Source organism: Quercus lobata, chromosome 2 (genome assembly GCF_001633185.2).
Source record: "Quercus lobata isolate SW786 chromosome 2, ValleyOak3.0 Primary Assembly, whole genome shotgun sequence".
NCBI lineage: Eukaryota > Viridiplantae > Streptophyta > Magnoliopsida > Fagales > Fagaceae > Quercus > Quercus lobata.
This window is the reverse complement of record NC_044905.1, coordinates 73,314,533-73,342,404: the sequence shown is the minus strand read 5'-3', so window position 1 is coordinate 73,342,404 and position 27,872 is coordinate 73,314,533. Positions and strand designations below refer to the sequence as shown.

The 27,872-nt window shown below is 34.8% G+C and overlaps 3 protein-coding genes across 3 annotated transcripts; 2 read left to right on the top strand and 1 right to left on the bottom strand.

Annotated features, from left to right (window-relative positions):
• The first annotated feature begins 239 nt into the window (after positions 1 to 239).
• LOC115976533 (succinate dehydrogenase [ubiquinone] iron-sulfur subunit 2, mitochondrial) lies at positions 240 to 4,002 on the top strand. The gene is made up of 2 exons (XM_031097858.1): positions 240 to 1,022; positions 3,606 to 4,002. Exons 1-2 carry the CDS (start codon positions 364 to 366, stop codon positions 3,787 to 3,789), a joined length of 843 nt encoding a protein of 280 aa, XP_030953718.1. The 5' UTR covers positions 240 to 363; the 3' UTR covers positions 3,790 to 4,002.
• A 2,482-nt stretch (positions 4,003 to 6,484) lies between these two features.
• Positions 6,485 to 9,705, bottom strand: LOC115976531 (ATP synthase mitochondrial F1 complex assembly factor 2). The gene is made up of 4 exons (XM_031097857.1): positions 9,102 to 9,705; positions 8,242 to 8,416; positions 6,969 to 7,246; positions 6,485 to 6,810 (listed from the first exon to the last, which is right to left on the bottom strand). Exons 1-4 carry the CDS (start codon positions 9,558 to 9,560, stop codon positions 6,703 to 6,705), a joined length of 1,020 nt encoding a protein of 339 aa, XP_030953717.1. The 5' UTR covers positions 9,561 to 9,705; the 3' UTR covers positions 6,485 to 6,702.
• A 9,786-nt stretch (positions 9,706 to 19,491) lies between these two features.
• Positions 19,492 to 24,617, top strand: LOC115976530 (cystinosin homolog). The gene is made up of 8 exons (XM_031097856.1): positions 19,492 to 19,682; positions 19,829 to 19,961; positions 20,899 to 20,988; positions 21,116 to 21,240; positions 22,618 to 22,660; positions 23,564 to 23,681; positions 23,772 to 23,821; positions 24,358 to 24,617. Exons 1-8 carry the CDS (start codon positions 19,564 to 19,566, stop codon positions 24,511 to 24,513), a joined length of 834 nt encoding a protein of 277 aa, XP_030953716.1. The 5' UTR covers positions 19,492 to 19,563; the 3' UTR covers positions 24,514 to 24,617.
• The last annotated feature ends 3,255 nt before the right edge of the window (positions 24,618 to 27,872 follow it).

The following is a 27,872-nucleotide window of genomic DNA, read 5'->3' as shown; positions in this document are numbered from 1 at the left end:
TAATAAATAAATAAACAAAACAAAACTTCGAGTTTAGGAACAAAATTAAACACCTATATATAGAGAGACCAAAAAATAAACAAAGTTACCACTAATTTGGCAAAAGGAAGGAAAGTAGAAACTGATCATATTAGCTCAGAAGTTTTCCTAATCCCCAAATTAGCCCCGACTCGTGTCCTTAATAACATCCACACAATACCCTTAAACCCTCCCTATAAATAACCCATTTCCGTCATTTTACTTACAACCCCGTCATCTTCCAACTCCCCCAAACAAACCAACCCATCACAAAACTCACTCCCATTTCTCTCTCTCTCTCTCTCTCTCTCTCTCTCTCTCTCTCTGCTCAGCTAAAACGCAACAATGGCGACGGCCATGCTCAGGAGGGCACTCCCACGTGCCTCCGCCTTATCTCAATACACACGCGCCCAAGCTCACGCAAGCGTGGCCGAAGCTCAGCAAGTCGAACAAAAGGTACGCGCCTCCACGTCGCTCAAAACCTTCTCGATCTACCGTTGGACCCCGGAAAACCCGACGAAGCCGGAGCTCCAGGACTACGAGATCGACCTCAAGGACTGCGGGCCCATGGTCCTCGACGCCCTAATCAAGATCAAGAACGAGGTGGACCCCACGCTGACGTTCCGGCGATCGTGCCGCGAGGGTATCTGCGGGTCCTGCGCCATGAACATCGACGGCTGCAACGGGCTGGCGTGCCTCACGAAGATCGAGTCCGGATCGTCGGCCTCGACGATCACGCCGCTGCCGCACATGTTCGTGATCAAGGACTTGGTGGTGGATATGACGAACTTCTACAACCAGTACAAGAGCATCGAGCCGTGGCTGAAGAGGAAGAACCCGCCGGAGACGAAAGGGAAAGAGGTTTTGCAGAGTAAGAAAGATAGGGCGAAGCTTGATGGGATGTACGAGTGTATATTGTGTGCTTGCTGTAGCACATCCTGCCCTAGTTACTGGTGGAACCCTGAGTCTTATCTTGGTCCCGCTGCTTTGCTCCACGCCAATCGGTAATTTTTTTTCACTTTTCTTTTTTCTTTTTCTTACCTTGTGGTGAAAATTTGTTACTTTGGTAAATTCGAGAAATAATATTAGTAGAAGGAGTTAAAAATGACATGTCTGTTAAGGACTAATGCATGTGGCCGAAGCTGACTAATATGTTGACTATTCATAGTTTGACTTCAAATAATTTGGGATTAAGGTTTTGTCAATGATTTTCGTAGAAGTAGTTAATAATGAAATACTGTTCAAGGAAGTAATTGACATTATGAAAAGAATATGTGTGGCCGACCCTGAAGAATTTGGGAGTAAGGCTTTGTTGATGTTGGTGGTGGTGGTGATTGGATTTGGTTGATATGGGTTGCTTGGAGTTATGTATATAGGACCCAAAAAAAAAAAAAATGATTAAGCAATGGTTGTTTCTCACTTGTTTTAAAATGTATTTTTAGGTGAAGAATGAAAGTTTAGTAGTAGTTTTAGTTAGTTTGGTTTTAGGTATATAGGATGTTGTGCTTTGGTTATGGTTAATGTGGACTTTAGGTTTGGGATTCTTTAGAATGGTTTGGTTAGGAAAGAGACCATATTTTTTTAAATTAGAAAATTAGGGTTTTTTAAAATTAAATTGATCAACCGATGGTAGTTACTACTTTCTATTCTTCTACGACTATACACTTTGTCACAACTTGTACATGTGTCAACCTATGATTGGATTGCATCACTTATACATGGGACCACCATTGGTACTTGGTGAAAGTAATCCAGTCACCACTTGACACGTGCAAGTTGTGGCAAAGTGTGCAGTAAAGTGTGCACCCCTAGATTTTTTGGAAAGATTTAGGTTTGAGATTCTTAAGAATGATTTACTTTTAGTTTTGCCGTTTCTCTAGAATGATTTCATTAGAAGGGAGAACTCCAAGGGGTAACACATTTGGTTGGGGTACATGCCACATGAAGTGGAGGTCGCTAGTTCATATCACTCCCTCTACTTCCCTTGGCCAAAACTTATGCAAAAAAAATAGAAGAAGGGGGAAATATTTGCTTATAAAATAACTAAATAAGGGTTTTTTAAATAAAATAAAATGTTAATATTTGAGTTGGAATTAGTAAGAAAATGAAGGGCATTAGAGAAAAGTGCTTGAAGATGGAATATTTATTTGAACATATTCATGCATTGTCATTCTCATTACCTGGAATCTTGCATTTGTTGTTTCTGATTAATTATTAAAAATGGCTTTATGTAGATTTTTTTTTTTTTTTTAAACAATTTTTTTATGTAATAAATTTGGGGATTTTGCATTGAAAGGCCTAAATGTATTTATTTCCCTAAACTCATATGTTTGTGCTGTTACCTTGATTATGAGAATCAAACTAAGTTTAATCTGGGAGCCTTATGCTTTTAATTTTCCTTTTTTTATTTTTTAGATATCCTGCATTGAGTGATTATGTGAGCCTAGTGTGGAGTCTATATCTCAACTTGTTTTTAATCATGAGAAGTTTCTACGCCTGCAATCTAAGTCCATTGAAAAGAAAATAAAATTGAGTCAGGTTTATAGAGATATTTTTGGTGTTTTGTTATCCTATCATGGTGTTAGTTGATACGTCTTTGAGGTTTTATATTTTACTAGTTTGGAGAGAAATTCTAAATGCTTGCTTCAGTTGGTTTTCTTGTTACATTTGGGAATTTTAAAGCTTAATTGAATGATTCCTTTCTCTGTTTGCTGCAAATTGCATTCCTTATCTTATTTTCTATGGTTCATATTTCTTTACCAAATTTTGAAACCCCAACGGGGAGCGAAGGTCACTAGTTCAAATGTCCCATTTCCAAAAATTATTTTAAAAAATGATGTTTTAGTCTTGCATATTCTAGCAATGTAGTTCAAAGTTATGGTGTGGAATAATTATGTGCTATATATGGAAAAAAGAATTTTTGTTTCCCTGTCTTAACTTGATTGTTCCATTCAATTTGTGGGTTACTTTCTTTTGTTCTGGGCCTTATTGAACTTGTCTGTGTAAATGCATGGTTCACTTTCATCATGCCTTTTATTACATTACATTATGAGAATTCTTCTGTCCTGCTGTATAAACATGTGAAAAAGACCTGTGTGCTAGTTAATATGTCAACGGATTGTTATATTGACACCTGTTTAAGAATTTTTAGTGCCATCTCTTAAGTATCAATTCCTCTCTAGAAGCCTGATTCCTCTCTAGAAGCCTTCATTACAATAGGGGTCTTTATACACTGTTTTGGTTAGTGATATTGTTCTATCCATTTCTTTGTACTGTTGGGATTTCAATCAAAAGGTTACTAGGAGCAACATCTTAATTCTACCTAGAGAAATGGAAATTGTTTTGATAACTGAAATATCTCTGTGGTAAAAGGGATGGACAGACTGTAGGTTCATGTTTTGTGAAGCATGTGTCCGCTGTGTTTATTCATATCCTTAAATCTATTTGCTTCACAATACCCTTAAAACTATTTTATTTGTACATTTGCATAGATAATTTCATATCCACTGTTTCTTTTATCAAAACCAGATGTGGCTTTAAGTAATTCTGAAGTGTTGAATTTTTTTAACGCATGGTTGTAAATGCAGGTGGATAAGTGACAGCCGTGATGAATATACCCAAGAGCGACTGGATGCCATAAATGACGAGTTCAAGCTCTACCGCTGCCATACCATACTGAACTGTGCCCGTGCATGTCCAAAGGGCCTGAACCCTGGGAAGCAGATCGCACATATTAAGGGCCTTCAACTATCTGGTCCTAGTAATGTTTAAGTTTCTAGGTTTATGAGGCATGCCAATGCGTATTTAATTCCTGGGATTTTTTGATGACCCATGAACCATGTGTATTAAGTTAATAATATGTGCACTGAATGTATTCCCTATCCCATTTGTACCTAAAAACTTGGAAACTGAGGTTTCATATCTTTCTTTGTTTTCGAATAAAAAGTCAATAGAACTCCTTGGGTCCATCTGGAGATCAGATTATCCCTTTTGTGTGTGTGTGTGTGTGTGCTCACTTTGCTGAATACCCTTTGTGTTACTTGTGCGTGAGACAGCCCATTCTATGCATATATGTTAAAACATATGCACTGGTATAACATTGTCTACACTGGAGTTTCAGAACTTAGTTTCTGTATGGATTTTGTGACTTTCTCATAGGTCCGAGATTGCTACGAGTAAGATTTGGTCCTCAACTCCAACATTTTGAACTTTTGACCACTAACTGTCAATTGTTATACTGCATGGCTTACAATCATCCAATCTGCATGTAATTTCTCGGATGTAGAGGGCAGTTTTCATTCTGATTTGCACCCTATACCTTTGCCTCAATAGATGAAGATGAATATCACAATCTTATCAACCAAATGGAGGGATAAGAAAGGCTAGAAGCGCTATGGACCTTCACAAGCAGTAAAGAAATAGCTAATGCCACCAACTCATACCACGCAACGAAAAATAAAAGTTACTTTATGAAAATTGTCGAAACCCCTAATGTACTATCACATACTATAAAGTCAAGAATTTTGTGATTCAACGAATTGGAACCTCCTAATTTTTTCAACAAAGACATCTAAAGTGTAAATCTCTTACTACTAACTATTGAATTATCCACCAAAAAAAAACCCTCATACTATGTAATATCTCTATTTTCTTTTGTGGCTCCTATTAGTGGGTGCCAAAGTGCATTTGTTGAGGTATGATTTTTTCTTTTCTTTTTATATATGGCCTATAATTTTATTATGCAATCAAATCTTTTTTTTTTTGGGAGTTGAGCCACTTTAGCCTAAAGTTCATATTTTTATTAATTTTTGCTATTTCTTAACATAGGTAGAATCCTTTTGAAGCCTCCTTAACTAATACTTTAGACACCTGTTAACAAAAGTCTTCTTTTAGTTATTTATTCTATCATGATATCTAAAGGTAATATTTACACACTCTAAGAGCATTGCTCCCTCCTCTCACATGAGGGGTGGCCCCCATGGTAGGATCCACGTGTGGAGCCCACCCCTCATATGAGAGGAGAGAATATTGCTCCCAAACTATCTAATAATTTTCTAATACCTAGACACCCATGGGTTAACACCTATGTATTTACTTTGTGATTCTTCTTATTAGCTAGTCTTCTAGCTTTTCATTCATTCTATACATAGATGTAATTCTTTTGAAAAGAAGTAACAAATAAAATAGATGAGTCTTTCTTCCATATAGTGTGAGTATCCTTTCTACTACCTTCAGCCGGGAGAAATTGTCCCAACTGTCCATTTGGCTGTAGGAAGATAATGGAGAAATGCAATGAAGATGCAAAGCAAATTGGGTAGCTACAGATTAAATTTCGAGATCCAAATAGTTCATTAAAGCAACATTCTAAATCAAGAGCTAAGAATAGATGAGGACTCCAGCCGTGTTCCACAAAACTGGTTAAGGAAAATATAGATGAGCATAATTTGCAGTTAATCATGAACATAAGATAATACGTTCACATCAATTTCATGAGACCTTTTTTATACCCCCTCAAAGGTAAAAAATAAAGTATAGACCCATCAAAGATAAGGTTATAGTAATCACACGATTATAAGATGATATTTAGATATATTAATAGACAAATTAAACTGGTACTCATGGTTTCTAAGTCACATTAAATTGATTAGGTTTCCTCCTCCTCACTACAAAGAAGCCTATATAAACAGATGATTTGTGAAAGCTTCACCTACTGTCCAGCTAATGTTGTATCAATCACATTGATCAATATGGTCACAAGGATGAGGTTGTTAGCAGTAGCTGGGTTTCTTGTTTTCATAGTCTCCATTGAGGTTAGGACCAATGTTGTTCAAGCAAGCACTCGCCTCTCATTTCTCATTGATCCTCAAAACCTTGAACCATTTCACTACGTTACTATAACAGGTGATGTTCTGCACTTCAATTTTTTTTTCCTGGTATTTATACATGTACTTAGTGGGTCTTGAATGCACAATCATATCTTTCATCTTGTTCTTAGTAAGAGAGAAGAAACCATTGGCTAGAACACATTGTCAAACTTCCTCATCCCATTAAGTTTAAGCTGTCAATTCCCTCACCTGATAGCATTTTTAACTTTAATTTGATACTAATCAAAATCTCATTCAATCTTCAGAAGGTAAAATTTTCTGAAATCTAAAAGAAAATAGACAGACTGTAACGTTGGACTTTCTTCTATAGGATGCAACAATGACTGTGATACAACATGTTGTAATTGCGATATCAGGAAGCAACCACCACTATGTGTGCAATGCTGCAAAGAAGATCCTTGACAAGCAGGTATGCTTCTAAAGAGTGACTGGTTTTGCAGATATGCATTAGTTCAGCACGTGACTAACAACATGTCATCTTCCCCTTTAAATGAAATTCCTGTGTAATTGTTCGAGAAGTTGCACTTTCTGATTGCAAAATACTTACTATTCAAGTCGAAGATGAATTCTCCTTGGCCATAAGAATACAATGGAACCATTTATTCTCTCTATTATTTAAGCAAAGATGAATTACAGTGCATCCGCATTCCAATGGCAATCATTTCCAAGTTCTCACAAAATTGAGCATTACATGCATGAAAGTTGTATAGATCTACAACAACCAAAGAGCTAAAACTAGCCTAAAAATCTAGCTCTTTTAAAATAATAATTGACAAAAAGAGTAAAAGATGTACAGGGGTTATATCCTCCTGGAAAGGCCAAGGAATACGGCAGCTGATGAGATCTGTACCTTGAGATCAGCAATATCCAAATCATGGCCTCCTTCTACAAGACCCCACTTGTCCACCTGCATAGATATAAGAAAGAGCTGTAACTGTTTGGAAGAGCAAGTCATAGCCTACATCGTAAAGTCGGTAAGTGCATTCGTGTGTGTGTTCAAGAGAGAGAAACACGGTTGGGATGAGGGAAAAGAGAGAAGCAGGATGTGACTTAAGTAATGGGAACCTGCAAATCTTCTTCAAGTCTAATCAATTCAATTGCGTCCTCAATCTGCAATTTCCCACGACAGATCCCGATCGCAATAATCAAAGAATGTGCCGCAGATGCCATAGCATCAATTGCTGCCAATTCACAGTCATCTGTTTTCTTCAGAAGGTTCTCTATGGCCTTTATGAGACCATCCTCCTGCTTTCCACCATAAAAGCTGGAGTAGACAACAGGCTTAAAGCCAAATTCGGACTCTACCCAATCAAGTAAAGGATCAATTTTCTCCACCTGACGTTCTAAAATAAAATTGAAGGCACTATAGGTCAGATAACAATACACCATTAAAATTTAACATGAAAAGATCCATGTCCGCTAAAAGATTATGCATAGGCTATTTTATGTGAAACACAAAGATGATATAAAAAGTTAAAAACCAAGTGTCCTAATTTTTTTATTTTATAAAAAAAATACATACAATACTTATTAAAACTTTTAAGGTAGTTTCAGTTTCAGCCATAAAAAAATAATAATAAAAAATAAAAAATAAAATACTTATCTTAAGAATTTGGACAAACGGTCTATAAAGACCTGGCCAAAAATAGGCAGTGATAAAACTCGATTTTGCACCGACCTACTATAACAAATGGTCAGTCTTGACCTTATTACAATAAGCTGAACAGAAATACATTATTCATACAACAAGAATTTCAAGCAGGAACCCCAATCTTCCTCAACTGTAGTAAATCTGGTATAATACGGTAACAATGTCATTCATTAGCAGTGGACAAAAAATAATGTCCTCTAAAAAAAGACATTAAATAAAGCATATGGGTCACTATTTTAAGTACTTTTTGGCACTGTAAATTCTAGGATCAGGAGAAATTTCACTGGCACTCTTGACATTAAAAAGTTTCACATGTACAGGCAATATAGAGACCAACCAAGCCATGATTAGGAAACCCAAAGGGAATATTTACACTAAATTTTGTCCAAGTAACTAAGAGAAACATATTAAATGCCTCTAAACCTAAAACTCCATAGGCTTTAATGTACTTCTTCAGTAAAAACTCCAATTCTTACACACATGAAGAATCAAAAGTGATATTTATAGCTTAAATAACATAGCTCACCTGGAGAGTGATGCAAAAAAAAAAAATGTCATTTCTCATAAGAGACTGAAATACATGACTTGCCTCATTGCTATGCATTGAAGTCTGAAGAATTATCACACCAATTCAAAATGCACAAGATAATTTAAATCAAGCTGGAGCAGGTCAGTAGAATAACATACCATGGACGCCTCTTGTCAGAATATTATCATCCGGAGCTCGACAGAAGACCAGATCTTGATTAAATTTCTTCATCAAATGTTCAATAACCTTAGGTCGTGTGAGTGGAATTCTTTCCAATGCAGTACAAGCAAGTTTCATTAGAGGCATCGAGAAGGGTCTGATCCCATCTGTTTCCTACAATAATTAACATCTCAATACACAGCCCCCCAGCACATAAAGATACACACTCCAAGTTCAGAAATAATTCCAGAATGAACAAAAATATAAACTTAAAAAAAAAAAAATGTTATTCACAAAAAATCAGGAATTTCAAAAATATAAACTATAAAAAAAAAAAAAAATGTTATTCACAAAAAATCAGGAATTTCAAAAAACCAAGGCCCATTTAAAATGAGATCAAACTCCCAAATCACGCAAAAATCATAAAAGCAACCCATTTCTAACATAAGTATAAGTGTATAACCCAAAGCAAAGAAAAAATATTCAAGTTTTTAAGAGCCTATGTGTTACGGTAATGAGTAAACCCAAAACACCCTAAAAAGTATCCATTTCGGATTAGATAGCACAATCCCAACACTCAGGAAAAACTGAAGACAACCCATTTAAGTTCAAGGAAAAAAAAAAACCACAAAACACAGAAAGATAGCTCGAATTTTTATACAAATCTAGTCAATAATAAGTCTCCATAAATCTAACGCAAACACTAATTTTGAAGGCAACCCATTTGAGCTAAACCAAATCCAAAAAGACCCACAAAAACATTCCACTCAAATAACACATACATTGAAACTAATACGTAATACCAAATGCAACACAATAAGAACAAAGGTGCAGACACACACACACACAAACCACAAACCTGATATTCCCACTCGGCAGCAACAGCCTTAGCGAGAGGCAAAGTAGGGAGCTTGAGAGGCCTCTTCGATGGTGTCTTGAGCGTCCGGTAATCAAGCATCACCGACCACCCAACCCCATCTTCGGACTCTCTCACCTTCACCTCGTTGTAGAACCTCTTCCCCACTATCGAACCAGTCATAAACGACATCGGCATCGTCACGGACGACGACGATGTCGTCTGGGAATTGGAGCTCGGCGCCTTGACGTAAATGCTGCTGTTGTTGTCGTTTTTGTGGGTTTTTCCATCGGATGAGAATGTGAAGGTCGACGAAGATGGGTCCTCGGATTGGGGCTCTTGGGCGGTGGCAATGGAAGTGAAGAGACGAGTGTGGATTTGAGATTGGGACGAGAATGTTGTGAGGAATTTTGGGTTTCTTTTGATTGAGTTTAAGGTTTTGATAATCAGTGAATTCGCCATTGAATTGGGATTTTGTTTTCTGTGCTCTGGGTTTTGCTGGAAATGTGTTCTTGTTGTTGATGGGGATTTTGACTATTTTTACTTTTCAAAAACACTTTCTCATTTGCACAGGAATTTTGCTCATGGAAAAGCTTTGGGCTGGTCAGTCAGCTCAGGGTTTGGGCCTGTGGGGTTCAACTTCCTGTAATTATTCAGATTTTTATTTTTTTGGACCAGAAAATAATGTCTTAAATTTTTAATAATTATTTAAATTTTCACGTATATTAGATTTATATTTATAGAACTTTCGATAATTTTATTGGGTACAAAATTTAAGTTTAATTTCTTTTTTTTATAATTTTTTTTTTCACAAAAATTCAAACATATCAATGAAATATAAATAATATAATTTTTTTTAAGGACAAATAAATTTAATGTAGTTATATGTTTTTTTTATAAAAAAATCTAATGTAGTCATGTGTTTAAATTTGAAAAAGAATGAAGAAAGATGCATAAAGATAGAAATGGTTTTGATCAAATAGTCATATTTTGTTGAGAATTAGAGAAAATGATTCTACTTTTTTTTTTAGAAGAAAGAGAAAATGATTCTACTTAATTATATATAGACAGGCTCTGTCTCTTTAAATAGAAAAAAAAAATTAAGAGAAAAATAGAAAACAGATTTTGGCACGAAATTAAACAGAAATAACAGCTATAAAAGGGCAGTGGTCCGAATGAACAATATTGGGAAGCTAATTTAACAGTACATTTATCCAGGTTTGTTATATGGTTTTATAGATTCCTGAAGAAGAGGTACTGCTAATACCATCTGTATTACAAAGTTCTCACTTCGGTCAAGTTCAATCATTTGATTTGAGGCTGCTGGCCTTGCTTATCCATCATAAAAGGATTAATATGATCTTTCTAATTAGTTTTTCTTCTTCTATTTTTTCCCCTTAATTGAATTAACACATTTTGTATTGAAATCACGTGTTTAAATTTATTTGTGAAACTTAAACCTAAGATACAACACATGACTAAGTTTTGTCTCTCTTATAATATATGAGCTCGCAGTTATGGATTCACATGTTGTAGCAGTCTTTTTTTTTTTTTTTTTGGTAATTGAAAAAGGGTAGGAAGAGGTGACTAGAGTGACTACCATATCTAGACGTTACCATGGTAGTATTCTATCTACTGAATCTAGACTTACAAGTAAGGGAACTAGTGAGTCATAGTTGTTATCTCAATATCATAAGGGCACTAGTGAGCATTGAACCAGGACATGGGGTTTTCCCCAAACACTTCCCATTAAAAGATTTGAACTTGAGACCTTTATCCCGAATCATTTGGAGTCATATTAAATACTTTCGATGCAGCACAATTACCTTCTCTTATATAAAAGCTTTCTTTTTTTTAGTAAACAGTAATATTTATTATAATATACACGAAAATAATAAGCACAACTACAAATTTGTAGTTATAGATTGGGGTTATAAATAGTGAACACTAGACACACATAACTAATGTGGGATAAACATCCCTATTTTTTTTTCAGTAAACATTAATATTTATTAGAACACATACGAAAATAATAATAGTTTTTTAAACCGGGTTTATAATACATTATATAACCAGAATACAACTACAAAAGGGTCTAACCTTTATAGTTGGAATTCAAAACTTCTGTCCCACTTTTCCTGCTCCACTTTATACTCCACCAATGAAAGCTTGCCATATGTTAACATAATTAATTAAATACTATCGTTATTGACTTATTAATATTATCATTATTAATTAATGGTAGTATTTAATTAATTAGGTGAATACGTGACAAGCTTTTATTGGTGGAGTATAAAGTGGAGCAGGAAGAGTGGTACATAAGATTTGGACTCAGTTAGTTGTAGATTAGGGTTATAAACAGCGAACACTAGACACACACAACCAATGTGGGATAAACATTCTTTTTTTTTTTCTAATAAACATTAATATTTATTAGAACACATACGAAAATAATAATAGTGTTTTAAACTGAGTTTATAATACATTATATAATTAGAATACAACTACAAAAGGGCCTAACTTTTGTAGTTGTAGATTAAGGTTATAAACAACAGACACTAGACACACACAACCAATGTGGGATAAATATCTCTATTTTCTTTTTCTTTTAGTAAACAGTAATATTTATTAGAACACACACGAAAATAATAATAGTATTTTAAACCGAACACTAGACACACCCAACCAATGTGGGATAAACATCCCTTTTTTTTTTGAGTAAACGTAATATTTATTAGAACACATATGAAAATAATAATAGTATTTTAAACCGAATTTATAATACATTACATAACCAGAGTACAATTACAAAATGTCCTAACCTTTGTAGTTGTAGACTGGGATTATAAATAGCGGACACTAGACACACACAACCAATGTAAGATAAACATCTCTATTTTTTTTTTTTTTGAGTAAACAATAATATTTATTAGAACATACCCGAAAATAATAATAGTGTTTTAAACAAGATTTATAATAAATTATATAACTAGAGTACAACTACAAAAAAGCCTAAACTTTGTAGTGAAGTGGAGTTCTCTTGTATAAAAGCATGAATGGAACAAACCACATATACAAACAACTGCAAATGGCCTTGTGTTATTATCATTATCAAAATAAGTTTTTTTTTTTAAATTAATAAATAGAAATAACTAAAGAATTTACTTCCAATCATTGGACCCACGTGATGTTGAAAACACATAAAACACAAGTACATATTTATATCAAACACTCAGTGAAAAAATGTTATAGACACATGATATCAAATAATTTTTTTTTGTATTATGAGTACTCAAAAAATATTTTTTTATACCACAATTTTCACATTATTTTAAAAATTAATATCTAAATAAGTCTTATTATTGGTTTTTATTTCTTTTTATTTATTTATTTATTTATTTATTTTAAATTTGATCATCCGGATTCAGTAACTTATTTACATAATATAAAACAAAAAGTTAAAAGCTATCTTATAACTTCCATGTAGGGAATTTAACCAAAATTCCTAACCTGTGAGAAACAAAACAAATAGAGAAAAAACACACGTCAAAGAAAATAATCACACGCACAAGACAATATTTACGTGGTTCGGCAATTTGCCTACGTCCACGGAGTTGCAGGGATTTCACTATTATCAGGGAAAATACAATAGTGCACAAGAACACTCTCAAGAAACCCAAATCCCAATTACACCCTAGCACTCTCTCACATAAAAAATAAGAATAGAAGCTGACTGCCTCTCTTTTCTCTATTTTCTCTCATGCGGCTTGCTCACTAGGTTAATTGGAATTTGTCTTGAATCTCTCACAGCTACACTACAAATATAATATATATATATATATATATATATATGTCAAAGTCGGCTAAAGTTGTGGGTTACTATTCCAAATAGGAGTTGGTCAAATAGTGACCGACTTAGGCAATGAGGATGTGGGCTTGTGGCAATTCAAGCCACACACGGCCCACTCCAACAAATCTCCACCTTGGCTTGAATTGATCAAGCTACACGAGCAAACTCCTCCATCAGCTCCACCTTAGCCCTTAAGGGCTCACAAGCTGCAAACATTAGCCACAATCCTCCATAACACAGTCCTTCATCCCTGCAACTCATCCTCCTGTCCTCAAGCTAGAAGACCAATTGAAGCTGCGCACAGCTTCAACTTCTCAATAGTGACACCCTTAGTCAACATGTCTGCCGGATTCTTAGATCCACAAATCTTCTCAAGCATTACCAGCTTATCTTCAACAAGGTAACGGATAAAGTGGTATTTTGTCTGTATGTGCTTCGACTTTGAATGAAAAGCCGAATTCTTGGCAAGAAAGATTGCACTCTGACTGTCACTGTGTAGAATGCCCATCTCCTGCTTCTTACCCAATTCATCTAAGAAACCATGTAGCCAAATCATCTCCTTTCCAGCTTCAGTTGCTGCAACATACTCAGCTTCTGTACTAGACAAAGTAACAATTTTCTGTAGATTTGAAGCCCATGATATAGCTGTACCACCCAGAGTAAAAACAAACCCAGTAGTACTCTTTCTACTATCAATATCACCAGCAAAATCAGCATCTACATAACCCTGCAGTTTCAAACTTGCACCTGTGAAGCAAAGACATGTATCTGATGAACCCTTCAGATATCTCAGAATCCACTTGACTGCCTCCCAATGCTGCTTTCCAGGCCTACTCATGAATCTGCTCACAACTCCCACTGCATGTGCAATGTCTGGCCTTGTACATACCATAGCATACATCAAGCTGCCAATAGCTGAGGCATAGGGCACCTTGCTCATATGATCCCTTTCTACTTCTGTCTTCGGTGACTGTTCTTTGCTTAGTTTGAAATGACTACCCAAGGGTGTGCTCACTGGTTTAGCTTCATTCATGTTGAACCTGCTGAGAACTTTCTTCACATACTCTGACTGTGAAAGCTTCAATGTACCATTAGCCTTGTCTCTAATGATTCTCATACCAAGGATTTGCTTTGCAGCTCCCAAATCCTTCATTGCAAACTGTTTGGACAATTGCTTCTTCAGATTATTAATCTCCTCAATGCTAGACCCTGCAATAAGCATATCATCCACATACAACAGTAATATGATGTAAGAATTGTCAAAAAACTTAACATAGCAACAGTGATCAGCTTCACATCTCTTGAACCCAATTCTATGCATAAAACTGTCAAATTTCTTGTACCACTGTCTTGGAGCTTGTTTTAGGCCATACAAGCTCTTTTTCAGTTTGCAGACTAAATTCTCTTGTCCTTGAGCAATGAACCCTTCTGGCTGAATCATGTAAAGGTCTTCCTCCAAGTCACCATGAAGGAATGCTGTCTTCACATCTAACTGCTCAAGATGTAGGTTTTCTGCAGCCACCATTCCCAGTACTAGTCTGATTGTTGACATCTTCACAACTGGAGAAAATATTTCTGTGTAGTCAATGCCTTCCTTCTGCTGGAACCCTTTAACAACTAATCTGGCTTTGTAACGTTTGCTACCATCATGCTCATTCTTTATTCTGTATACCCACTTGTTGTGCAAAGCCTTCTTTCCTACTGGCAATTCAGTTAGTTCCCATGTTTGATTCCCCAACAAGGAATCCATCTCATCCTTCATGGCTAACTTCCACTTGCTTGAATTCTCATCTTGCAAGGCTTCATCATAACACTCTGGCTCACCACCATCAGTCAACAGGAGATAATTTAAAGTGGGTGAATAACGCTGTGGAGGTCTAATGTTCCTGGAAGATCTGCGGGCTTCAACTACAGGTGTACTCAGATCTACCTGTGAATTTACATTCTCCTTATCTTCTTCACCCCTTTTCTGGACAGTACCTTCAGTCAATTCATCTAAGTTGACAAACTCAGATTTCTTTTGATCTATCCCTGTAACATCTGACACTACAGTTGACCTGTCCTTGTACATAACCTGTTCATTAAATATCACATTTCTACTTCTGATGATTTTCCTGTTTTGTTCATCCCAAAACCTATAGCCAAATTTCTCATCACCATAGCCAATGAAAAAACATATTTTAGACTTTGCATCAAGTTTACTACGAGCATCAGAATCAATATGAACATAAGAAACACAACCAAAAACTTTTAAGTGTGAAAACTTTACCTCTTTACCGCTCCAAACCTCCTCAGGAAGTCTGAACTCCATGGGAACTGAAGGTCCTCGGTTTATCAGGTAAGCTGCAGTGCTAACAGCATCAGCCCAAAAAGTTTTTGGTAGTCCAGCATGCAACCTCATACTCCTAGCACGCTCATTGAGAGTTCTATTCATGCGCTCAGCCACACCATTCTGCTGTGGTGTCCCAGGAATGGTCTTCTCCATCCTAATTCCCTGTGCAGCACAATACTCACTAAACCCTCCATCTATGTACTCTCCTCCATTATCTGACCTCAAACATTTTACTTTTAAACCTGTTTCTGTCTCAACCATGGCTTTCCACTTCTTAAAGGTTTCAAATACATCAGATTTATTTTTCAGAAAATAAACCCATACCTTTCTGCTTGAGTCATCAATAAAAGTGATGTAGTACCTTGAACCTCCAAGGGATGCAACCGGAGAAGGCCCCCACAAATCAGTGTGTACTAACTCCAATTTTTCAGTCTTCGGTGTCCTGCCAGTTTTCAAGAAACTCACCTTTTTCTGCTTTCCTAAGATGCAACTTTCACACATGTCAAAATCAATGGACTTCAATTCTGGTAATTTTCCTTTTGACAGCAGCATCTTCATCCCTTTCTCACTCATGTGACCAAGTCTTCGGTGCCATAGACTTGTATCAGTACTTGCATCAGCAACTGCAATTGTGTCTCTTGGACTTGAGGTCATGTACAGAGTACCAGTCTTCTTTCCACGAGCCAATACCCTAGCTCCCTTTGTAACCTTCCAAGTACCACCAACAAATAGTATTGCATGTCCTTCATCATCAAGTTGTCCAACAGAAATCAGATTCCTCCTCAGGTCAGGAATATGTCGAATCTTCTCCAGTAACCAAACAGACCCATTGGGCAACAATATTCGAACATCTCCCATACCCACAACATCCAAGGCTAAACCATCAGCCAAATACACCTTACCAAAATCACCTGCAACATAATTCTGTATGATTTCTCGGTGTGGAGTGGTATGAAACGAAGCTCCTGAATCCAAAACCCAATCATCAAGTGGACTGTCTACTGCAAGAAGTAATGCATCCTGTACCTCTTCTGTTACAGCATTAGCAGAATCATCTTCATTCTTCTTCTTAGGACTTTTGCATTGATTCCTAAAGTGACCTGTTTTCCCACAATTCCAGCATTGTACTTGTTGGCCTGATCTAGATTTACTTCTGTTCCGATTAGAATTTCTGGATTTTGATCTGCCCCGATTTGAATTTCTGTTATTACCTCTGCCTCTTGTCTCAAGGTTTAGGGCAGAACCAGATCCTGAGGATTCACCTGCATCTCTTCTGCGAATCTCCTCAGCCAGAATTAAATCTCGTATATCATTGTACTTGAGTTTTTCCTTTCCTGTAGAATTGCTTACTGCCATCCTCATTGCCTCCCAACTGTTTGGCAAAGAAGCCAAGACGATCAGAGCACGAATCTCATCATCAAAATCAATTTCTACAGACGACAATTGATTTGTGATAGTATTAAATTCATTCAGATGTTGTGCTACTGATGCATTCTCTGCCATCTTCAGATTGAACAGTTTCTTCATCAAGTGCACTTTATTGTTTGCTGACGGCTTTTCATACATACCAGACAAAGCCTTCATCAGATCTGCTGTGGTCTTCTCCTTTACAACATTGTGTGCAACAGACCTAGACAGAGTTAACCTAATAACTCCCAATACCTGTCTGTCAAGAAGAGCCCATTCATCAGCCTTCATAGCCTCAGGTTTTGTCCCCAAAAGAGGCAGATGCAATTTCCTCCCATAGAGATAATCTTCAATCTGCATCCTCCAATACGCGAAGTCTGTGCCATCAAACTTTTCTATTCCAGACGCCTTTCCTGCTTCCTCTGCCATTGTTCCCACTCAAACCTAACCCTAGGCTCTGATACCAGTTGTAGGGAATTTAACCAAAAATTCCTAACCTGTGAGAAACAAAACAAATAGAGAAAACACACGTCAAAGAAAATAATCACACGCACAAGACAATATTTACGTGGTTCGGCAATTTGCCTACGTCCACGGAGTTGCAGGGATTTCACTATTATCAGGGAAAATACAATAGTGCACAAGAACACTCTCAAGAAACCCAAATCCCAATTACACCCTAGCACTCTCTCACATAAAAAATAAGAATAGAAGCTGACTGCCTCTCTTTTCTCTATTTTCTCTCATGCGGCTTGCTCACTAGGTTAATTGGAATTTGTCTTGAATCTCTCACAGCTACACTACAAATATAATATATATATATATATATATATATATGTCAAAGTCGGCTAAAGTTGTGGGTTACTATTCCAAATAGGAGTTGGTCAAATAGTGACCGACTTAGGCAATGAGGATGTGGGCTTGTGGCAATTCAAGCCACACACGGCCCACTCCAACATTCCATACAAGAAGAGTATGGAAGGTAGTGCAATTGGAAAAGTAAGAGAATAAAGTGGATAACAACAGGAAATGAAGAGTTGCTTTTCTTTTCCTTTTTGCTTAATGGAAATGAGGAGTTGCTTTGAAGGTCATGAAGTCAGCCAAAGAATGGAGCGAAAGTGGGTTTGATCTTAGCCAAAAAGCCCATAAAGGGAGGAGGTTGACTGGATGTAACGCTAGTAACGTCTTGGTTCATCCAAATTAATACGCAATGCAATCTGCTGACTGGCTGACAAAGATAAGCTGTTATAGCAATGTTACGACAGAATTTATATATATATATATATATTTCTTTTTCTTTTCCTTTTCGTATTACTTGATAATAAATCGTGAGTGCAGCATCCATATTTTATTATTAACATTATTTTTATTATTTCTACAAAAATTAACATATTTTATTAATATCAATTACTATGTCATATCAATTAAATTCTAATATATATATATATATCAATTCCATAGTTAAAAAAAAAAAAAATTATTAAACACTTTTGTCTCTAAAAAATTATACTTTTTTTTAATAATAAAAATCTAAGAATGCATTGAATGTTGTACTTTATGTCTCAAAAATGTTAGGGCTTAGTGGTGTGCACAAATTAGGTTGGAGGGCTTTATCTACCCAATCCAATCCTAACCCATATAGGTCAGATTGAGTTGGGGTTGGGTTTAAAGGGTTGTGTATACATGTTTTATGCATTGTAAAAGACTAGGATTTCATCGATTATTAAGACTTTTTTTCAATAATTTTTTACATTTCATATAATATGTATAAATTATATTTTAAATTTTCAAATTCATCCAAATTAATTATAAAAATTACCAAAATCTATTAAAATAAAATTTTAAATAATAGCAATAAAATAAACTTATATGCATGGTGGATTAGGTTGAGTTAAATGGGTTGAAAACTATGAACCCAAACCTAACTAGAGCCAAGGGTAAATATAAAATTCTAACTCAACCCACACAAATCAACCTGAAGCGTTGAGTTGATTGGGTAAATCTCGTAGGGTTTGTGGGTTTGATGCACACCCCTCCCTACTTTATATGTGTTTGATTTTTATCCATTTTAAATTGTAGTTATTTTATAAGGAAAAAAGAAAAAAGAAAAAAAGGGGAATGTGTGATGCCAAGAACCTTGTACCTTAAATGACATTACTGGGTATTTCCAAGAGAGCTATTTAGAATTCAAATCACCCTCCCTTAACTATTGAATTAATCCAAAAGAACAATTTACAACAAATTATGAATTTCTTTAGTGGAAAAAAAAAAAGGAACACTACCCTAGAGCATTAATAGTAGGTTACCTAAAATAAGGCAAGAGGTGAATGGGTAACAAAAACCAAAACACTCAAAAATTTATCGGCATTAGCTTATCAATTTCCCTTTCAATATGTGTTTTAGCTTTGGTTGTTCCCAATTTTAGGGAGTACTATTCCTTTCCAAAACATTTGTTTATTGATTTTGTGTGGTTACCATTTTGACAAAGTAAAGTGAATGTTTTGAGAAATAAAAGGAATAATAAAAAAATAAACGAAAAAAAATAATGTTTAAATAAAATAGGATTTAAAATAAGAAATCTAACATGGATGAAAAGAAAAGGTGATTATTAGCTAAAATGGGGGAGAAAATTACTACCAAAAGTAAGACTTTGATTTTTCATTCCACAATTAACTTAGTCTTAATTTTTGTCAAAATACAAAAATTTTCAGTCGGCCCCACATTTACATGTAGCAGACGGTGCACGGTCACTTATACCAGGAAAAACAGTATTTAAAATTAAAAGACTTACTTCCTTCTTTTCCTTCCTTGCTTCTTCAAAATCCTCACTTCTTCTCTCTAACTCAGAAGTCAGACCAGGAGAGAGAGAGAGAGAAATGGCAAACTGGAATTCAATTCCTCTAAAAATCACGTACGAGGTACTAGGATGGACAGCTTTCGTATCATGGTCCATCAGTTTCTACCCGCAAGTCATCTTGAATTTTCGTAGGAAAAGGTATTTCCTATACCACAACAAATTTCCCACCTTCTTTTTTTTTTTTCTCAGCCTGAATTTCGTTTTCCAACTCATACGTGTATTTTTCTTAAATTTTATTATTTGGGTTTTTGTTGTTGTTGTTGTTGTTGGGGGTGTGAACGCAGTGTTGTGGGGTTGAACTTCGATTTCGTGGTGCTGAATTTGACGAAGCACTCTTCGTATCTCATATACAACGCGGCCCTCTACTTTAGCTCCGCTATTCAGAAGCAATACTTTGAAAAATATGGCCAGGACCAGGTTCGTGCTTTCTTCTTGTTAAATTAACATACCCAAAAGCAAAAAAAAGTAATCAACGATTTAAGTTTTTAGAAAAAAAGATTAAAGATTTTGATGATTCTACCAAGTATTCATGTAGTCTATAGGATGTTGATAGTGATGTTTGCTTTTGATTTTCATGGAAAATTCAAGTTCAAAATCAAAATCAAAATCAAAATTTATTATTGGGTTTGTTTGTTTTGCCGACTTGTGTAGCTGGTGAGGCATATCTTCCATTGCTGACTAGCGCAAAAGATAGTGGCTAAACTAGAGTAATTCTAGTACTACATAAAAAATCACAACTTTTGTCGCAATTATCTTACATGGCAGCGTGTCATTTTTAAATAAACCTATCACTCACAGTATGCAACGTAGATAGTTGCGCAAAAGTTGTGGCTTTTTATGTGGTATTAGAATTTTTGCTAGCAATAATTATCTTATGCATCAATATATGCATTCTTCAGTCCTCCTTTTCAGTGTATGGGTCCTACAGTTGTGTGAGACCCACAACTGTAAGAGAGAAGATGCATATATCTAGATATATGAGATACCTTCACCTTGATTAGGCTTTCTAATAGTAGTTTGTTGTTTAACTTTCTTAATTTTCAATTATAACTATTATTCTTTAATGAAAATAATCACTTAGTAGTATGGTACTAGGATCTGAGTTACTTCTGTAAAATGTCTAGGAAATTTGTTTCGGTTTGGTTTTGAGAAAACAGAATGTACAAGTTAAGAAGGCAACATCTGAAATTAGCCTTATATAAAATCCAAGTGGTGAACTGTGTGCACGTTAGAGGATGATTTGGGTTGGTTGGGTTGGGTTTTTTTTTTTTTTTTTTTTTTTTTTTTTTTTTTTTTTTTTTTTTCAAAATTTTTTTGGCCCTTACTTGTTCTGTTTTCATTTTAATTATTGCAGATGATACCTGTAGCTGCAAATGATGTCGCTTTCTCTATCCACGCTGTTCTTTTGACAGCAATTACCTTGTTCCAAATTGCAATCTATGAAGTAAGTGGTTTACTCTTCCTCATTGAGTTCATATCTTCTTTTATTGTAGTGGTGGGAGCTCTTTATCTTAGTAATCTGGTTAGAGATTCAAGTGTTAAGCTTGACCTTTCTTGATGGTTTTGTACAGCGTGGAAGTCAGAAGGTTTCCAAGATAACAATTGGAATTGTCTCTGCTGTGTGGTTATTTGCTGCTGTATGTATTTTCATAGCTTTGCCAAGCCATTCTTGGCTTTGGCTAATCTCCATCTTTAAGTAAGTTTTTCTCTTTATGTTTTTGTAACTTGAAGTTCAACCTATGTGAATTTCATGACAACTTGGCTCATATTTGCATAGGATGATCATTGAATGTGACATGATTTTTTCCCCTCTTTTACTTTATGAGAAATTATCAGTGAATTGGATTACAACTTAGCTCATACTTTCACTTTTATATAATAAATCCGTTCCTTCAGTGAAGTTTACCATCAATGAGCTTTCTAAGATCTGATTTGAGTCATGCCTCAGCACTAGGAAGGTTGAATTTTCCACGTCTGGTTTGGATAGGTGGATGTGACACTAATTCTATAAGATACATCAATAAGTTGAGCCTTGATATGCAATTTATTGACGTTTGCCCATGTGACAATTTTCTTCATCAATTGGAGGCTGTCCTATCATTTCTTCATTTTTTCTGCTGTAAATTTTTAGGCGTTGAAAAGTAGCTAGTGCCTAAGGCCGAGCGCTGACTGGAATGGTATTTCCACAAGAGAGGTTTCAAATTCGTGGCACACTATTTCTGATAATAGTGCGATAGGCACACATTATTTGGTGGGACGCCAGGCCGCTCTGCTGCTCTAGTCTTTGCAGTCTGAGCGAGAGGTTGTCCCTACATTTCTCGTACTTATTATTGTTATTTTTTTGTTATCAAAAAAAAAAAAAAGGCTATGAAACTCTTTACACAGTCAATTTTCCCAGATTTTACGGGGTATATGGTTATTCCATATTCGGTTCTTAAAGCTTAACTCTCTCTGTTAATGACAATATGTACGCTATAGTATTTTCCAGTTTGGGTATTGCTAAAACTTGTGTATTGGAAGATCTAAGAAACTCTAGACTTCTCTCTTCACTATGCAGTGGTGAAAAGGCCTTCTTGGCGGACCAGTTAAGCTGGTGGGGAACGAATTACTGGAATTTTGTCATGCTGCCATGGTTGAACGTAAGGAACCTTGACAAAGGCCTTCTATTCACATGATTAGGGAAATCTCCCGCTGATATATAAGGCTGCTTAGGTTGAAATTAGTGACCCCAAAGAGTGTGTTGAAGAAAAATTTGAGCCTTAGAAGGCAGCTGCAGTAAGTGTCCTCTTTTGGGCAAATATGGGAGCAGATAATTGCATTCTCTTTACCCATCAATAGCCCATTTCATATAATTTGAAGCAACTTTACTGCAATTTATATTGCTTATGAAGTATAGTGTTGCAGAATATAAAGCTAGTTTTTTCCCATTTGCCTTTCTAGCAGAAACTTGCTTAAATTTTCTCTGTTCACTTCATTACAAAAGCTCAGTCTTTGACTAAATTTATATTGTTTCATGATTTTATAGATGTGGTTGAACTTCCTTTCTGATTTTATATGTATTAAATTTTTGCAGCTCAATTCAAGTTTTTATGACGGTCATCAAATATATTCCCCAGGTCAGAATTGTGAACCCTCTAAAGTCCTTTTATAATATTTTAGGAGTTGTAGGAAGAATTTAATCAATTGGCTATGCTGAGAGACGCATCTGATAAATAACTTGTATGAGAAAAGTCCATACAGACATGGGCTCAATATTTTTCTAGTGAACAAAATGTAGGAACTAACTTTTCTTGGGGTTGCATCAGAAAGGGTATATATAGGACAAGGGGTTGGAGACCAGGCCAGCCCATACTTGTGCAGGGAAAGAGGGGGGGGGGGGGTGGGGGGGGGGGGGGGGGGGGGGGGGGGGGGGGGGGGGAGTTAACCCTTATTTTTCAGATATTTTTATTTTCCAATTCAATTGGATGTTGAGGTGTTGATAACATTAATTGATGTAGGAGGGGTCGTCCTGAATTGAGAACTTCATAATTCTCTAGTAAAATTAAGGATCTTAGACAAGCCTCTGTAATTTGACTTTGTTCATTATATATCTGTATTTCAGTATCATTCTGAACTTTATGATGTTTGTAAAAATTAGGATGTTTGTGCAAGCCTTTGAAATTTGACTTTGTTGATTGTATTTCACTTAGGATGTTGAAATGTATGCTTCTATTATCATAGAGTAGTAAAAACTAAGAAGTAATGCAAATACATCAACTGAAGTAATTTGAGGAAATTAACTTGAATGAGTTAAGTCAAGATAGCTTGCTGACATGGCTTAATGTGCTGTGCTCCAAAATTGTTTGCTTTTGCTTATTTGGTAATAGAGGGAAAAATGTCATTGACTCTTGGTGTTTTAGTTTTCTTTACCTCATAAGATGACTAAATCAAAATGGTTGTAATTGCACATTTTGTGATGGTATTAAAGTGGCAGTTGGACTGGCCATTCATACTGTATTAATGACTGTTATGAAATTTAGGTGTTTATGAACTTTGCAAGAAAGAGCACAGATGGGTTCAGCATTGGCAACATTTTACTCGATTTTTCTGGAGGGGTGGCAAATTATGGACAGATGGCCGTGCAATCTATAGATCAAGGTTTATTGAATTCTTCCTCAGTTGTAGATCTTGCCATCTAAATTTATCCTCCTTGCATAATATATTCCTAAAACTTGTTGCTTTTTTCAGATTCTTGGGTGAACTTTTATGGAAACATAGGGAAGACATTGCTATCTCTGGTATAGAATATTTTCACTTCTCTAATTTATTTCACTTTCTTTGCCTCATTATTTAAGCGAAATTTCTTTTCCATAGTATAGTTGGTAGATGACTTTGTTATGCTTTTTTATTCTTATTCTGTTCTTAGATTTTAATTGAAGTTGTCATTTTAATGTAAGAATTACTACCAACTTTTTTTTTTTTAACTAGAGAGAGAAATTTAGTGAAAGTCATGAGAAAATTATGTTTAGAAATTCTGGATAAAGTACAATTCATCAAACAGAAGATGATGAATGAATGATGAAGTAAAAGAAACCTATTATGCTTTTAAAGTTAATTTCTTGCTTGAGATATATTGGAGACCACACGCGAATGTATCCTTCTGATTATTCTTTTTTTCTTTGGTGAAGATTTCTAGATATTCTACAAATTATTATTATTATTATCATTATTATAATTTTAAAAATTGAAGGAATACACTACTATTATAGGCATCGCTATTTTTTGGCTTTCTTTTCTATTTATTTTAATTATTTGATGGAATATGCAATTGCAGGTATCTATATTCTTTGACATCATTTTCATATTTCAACATTATGTCATCTATCCTCACAAGAAAGCCGAAGTCTCTTCTAAACTCATTGTGGAGGAGGGCTCACGCACTGAGCCGCTTGTTAAGTCTCCTGATCACCCAGAGTTAGAAAATGTGTAAAGCTTAGCTTTAATCATAACTAGTCGCAGACTCGCGTGTTGCACATAATAAATTTTTTAGAATTATCTCATAAATATATTATTATTATTGTTGTTGCCGTTGTCGTTGTCGTTGTCGTTGTTTTACTATTGTCTATATAACTTATGTAAAATTCTTATATGATAAAATTATCCAAATCATGTTATATAATAAAATAATATTATATTTTTTATAATGCAATAAGATAACATTTAACAATCAGAGAAAACAAAAAAGAAAATAGAAAAAAAAAAACTTAAAACACAAAACTAAATTGCATCAACTCAAAGTAAAGTTATTAAAAATACAAAAAATTAATAACCTAAAACAGAGATGCAAAGAAAAAAAAAATCCACCAAAAAATTAAGAGAGAGAAATAACATTTTTTGTGAGGGAAAATTATGCATAGAAATATAGAATAGAAAAGATAATGAAAAAATTATAATAGGAGGATAAGAATAAGAAGAAACAAAATAAATGAAGATAAAGGGAAAGATAAAGTGTGATATTAAGATAGAGGGTAGTGGGGAGATGAAAATGTGAAAGGAATGAGAAATGTTGGAGAAAGCATAAATGTTAAAAAAAATGATTTTATAAGTAATTTTTTATTTATTTGTATTTAATTAAAACATTATATGTTTAATTTTTAAAAATTAAAAAAATGAGAGAAATATTATTAATTTAATGATACAAAGGATATGACTGAATTTAAATGGTCAATTGTTATAGTACTATTGATTTTAGCTTGAATATATATATATATATATATATATATTTTTTTTGCAACATGAAAAATGATAAGCCCCATCCATATAACTAAATTAAAGTTGCTTTATAATGTTGAGCTAACAAAACGAATTGGTGGTTACCAAAAAGCTATGCAATTTTTTTTTTGAAAGAATAAACCTGAAAACTAAACATGAATTGTCTTGTTTTATTACTTGTCATTTGGGTGACATTGAAGCCTCGCATAAATTAATGGAGCCTCATTAAACCTATCAACCATTATAGCTCTAAAGAATACCAAAAACAAAAACTTAGCATAAATCAGTACTTGCCTTTTGCAAGTCAGGAGGCTACACAAACAATCTAATGTACATCATTACCCAACAATGTTTCAACTCACCACACAGCAAAGTAATCATGCAAATGAACTTTGAAATATTCATTTGGTGTTACGATCGATGGTATGTAGCTTTTAGGAAAAAATATGTAATAGTAATAAATTAAACAACACTATTCAACTACTTAGATTTATCACAATACGAGGAGAACATGAAAGCATTATGGAGTATGGACCCCGTTGTTCCTTATGGCCCATACAAAATTTAAACTATTGGAATTAAGAAGAAATAGATTTCTAAATATATAAATAGAATAATTTTTGTTAGAAGTCAATCACTGCACATAAGGAGAGGAAAAAAAAATCAAATGAAAAGATAACGTATCAAGTCTAAAAGGAATTTCATAGAACAAATGTCATATTGTACAAAAATAACATATATAGAACAACTAAATAGGTGAATTCTCGGTCAAAAAAAATAGGTGAATTCAAAGCAACCCAAACTAAGAATTTAAAGAAAAGCACATGTAATAAAATTAACAATTAAAGAGAGAAAGAAAACTTAAATCACAAAACTAAATTGCATCAGCTCAATATAAAGTTCTAGAGAACACAACAAATTTATCAACCAAAAGCAAAGATGAAAGGAAAAAAAAATCCACCAAAAAAATTGAGAGAGAGAGAGAGAGAGAACCTTTTTTTGTGAGGGAAAAGTATGTAAAAAATGGAAGAGAGAATGATAAATTTATAGTAAGAGGTTGTGAATAAGAAAGGACCAAAAAAAAAAAAAAAAAAAGGAACATGAAGGGAAAGATGAAGAATGATATTAAGGTAGAGGATAGTGGAGAGATGAAAAGGTAAGGTAGAGGGTAGTGGGGAGATGAAAAGGTAAGAGATAGAGAAAGGTTAAAGAAAGTGTAAATATTTAAAAAAAAAAAGAGTAAATGTTAAAAAAAAAAAATTTTAAGGAAAATTGAAAAGAAAAATGATAAGACGTGGACGTTGATGTGACTCAACTGGAGCGTAGCAACAATAAATGCTATGTTTTAACTTTTAGATATATATAAAATATAGATGTGAATGTCAATATCAGCTTTGTTGTTAGTTTATACAGAAACTTATGATTTTATGTGAAAGACAGTCAATTATAGGCAAAAGCTTATAATGTTATTTGCAAATTAGTGTAGTGAAGCTTTGTTGTAATTTACCTTTTCCTTTTGCCTTTTGTATAAGAACAACCATTAATTGACTAATGGAAGTAGCAATTTATGGCGTATGAACATTGTGTTTGTGTACAATAACTGATTTGAAAACCGGAGTTGAGCTATCAAACTGGTCTTGCATAAGTGATACATGGCAAAGTTTATAAGGCATTCTTCAGTTGTTAATAAAAATAAAGATTGTGTTTTATTTTGGTTTGGAATAGTGTGCATGGCTCAAGTTGAGAAATTCTCAACCCAATGATTCTATCAGTCTTTAAATTTTCTTTTAATAATTATTTTTCAGAATTATCCTTCCATCCTACCATGAATTTAAATACTACCGGGACTTATACCCACACATGATAGTAAATCTTCAGATAAAAAAATAATAGTAAATCACTAAATCTCATTAACTTTTTAAAGGGGTAGGTCTCATTGATTAATTTAATATTCGGATCCATATTTCACATGAGATGAGAGAGCAGAGCATCCACAGCAGTGGAGCTAAAAATTTAGCTTTTTAGCTCCACTAAAAGTTACTTTATCTATTTTACATACACACATGCTGCAACAGTGGATTTATTTTAGCTTTCAATACAATAAAATAATATAAATATCACAATAAAATAATATATCCCATATAATAAAATAATATAATCCACTACCCAAAAAACATCCACAGCATCAACCACAACCACCTCTACTATCAGCCACAGCCACGACCACACCCACAACCACCACCACAACTCCACCACCACCGCCGCCACCACCATTCATCAACCAGAGAAACCCAACCACCATTCATCAACCATCAACAAACCCCATTCATCAACCATTAACAAAATCAAAACCCATTCATCAAAATAGAAATAGAACTCATCATCAACAATCAAATTAGCCAAAAGCCACCACGAAACCAGAGAAACCCAGCCACCATCAACAAACCCCATTCATCAATCATCAACAAAATCAAAACCCATTCATCAAAATAAAAATAGAACCCATCAACATAAAACCCAATTAGAGAGATAGTAGAGAGATAGGGGCAGAGAACGAAGAGATCAATCAGCGTTGGG

Coding starts and splice junctions, on each gene's coding strand:
- LOC115976530 (XM_031097856.1), top strand. CDS start 19,564: ATGGCAAACTGGAATTCAATTCCTCTAAAAATCACGTACGAGGTACTA. Junction 19,683..19,828: donor TTGAATTTTCGTAGGAAAAG/GTATTTCCTATA, acceptor GTGTGAACGCAG/TGTTGTGGGGTTGAACTTCG. Junction 23,822..24,357: donor GGAAGACATTGCTATCTCTG/GTATAGAATATT, acceptor ATGCAATTGCAG/GTATCTATATTCTTTGACAT.
- LOC115976531 (XM_031097857.1), bottom strand. CDS start 9,560: ATGGCGAATTCACTGATTATCAAAACCTTAAACTCAATCAAAAGAAAC. Junction 8,417..9,101: donor CTGCCGAGTGGGAATATCAG/GTTTGTGGTTTG, acceptor TAATTATTGTAG/GAAACAGATGGGATCAGACC. Junction 6,811..6,968: donor GACTTGAAGAAGATTTGCAG/GTTCCCATTACT, acceptor ATATCTATGCAG/GTGGACAAGTGGGGTCTTGT.
- LOC115976533 (XM_031097858.1), top strand. CDS start 364: ATGGCGACGGCCATGCTCAGGAGGGCACTCCCACGTGCCTCCGCCTTA. Junction 1,023..3,605: donor GCTTTGCTCCACGCCAATCG/GTAATTTTTTTT, acceptor TTGTAAATGCAG/GTGGATAAGTGACAGCCGTG.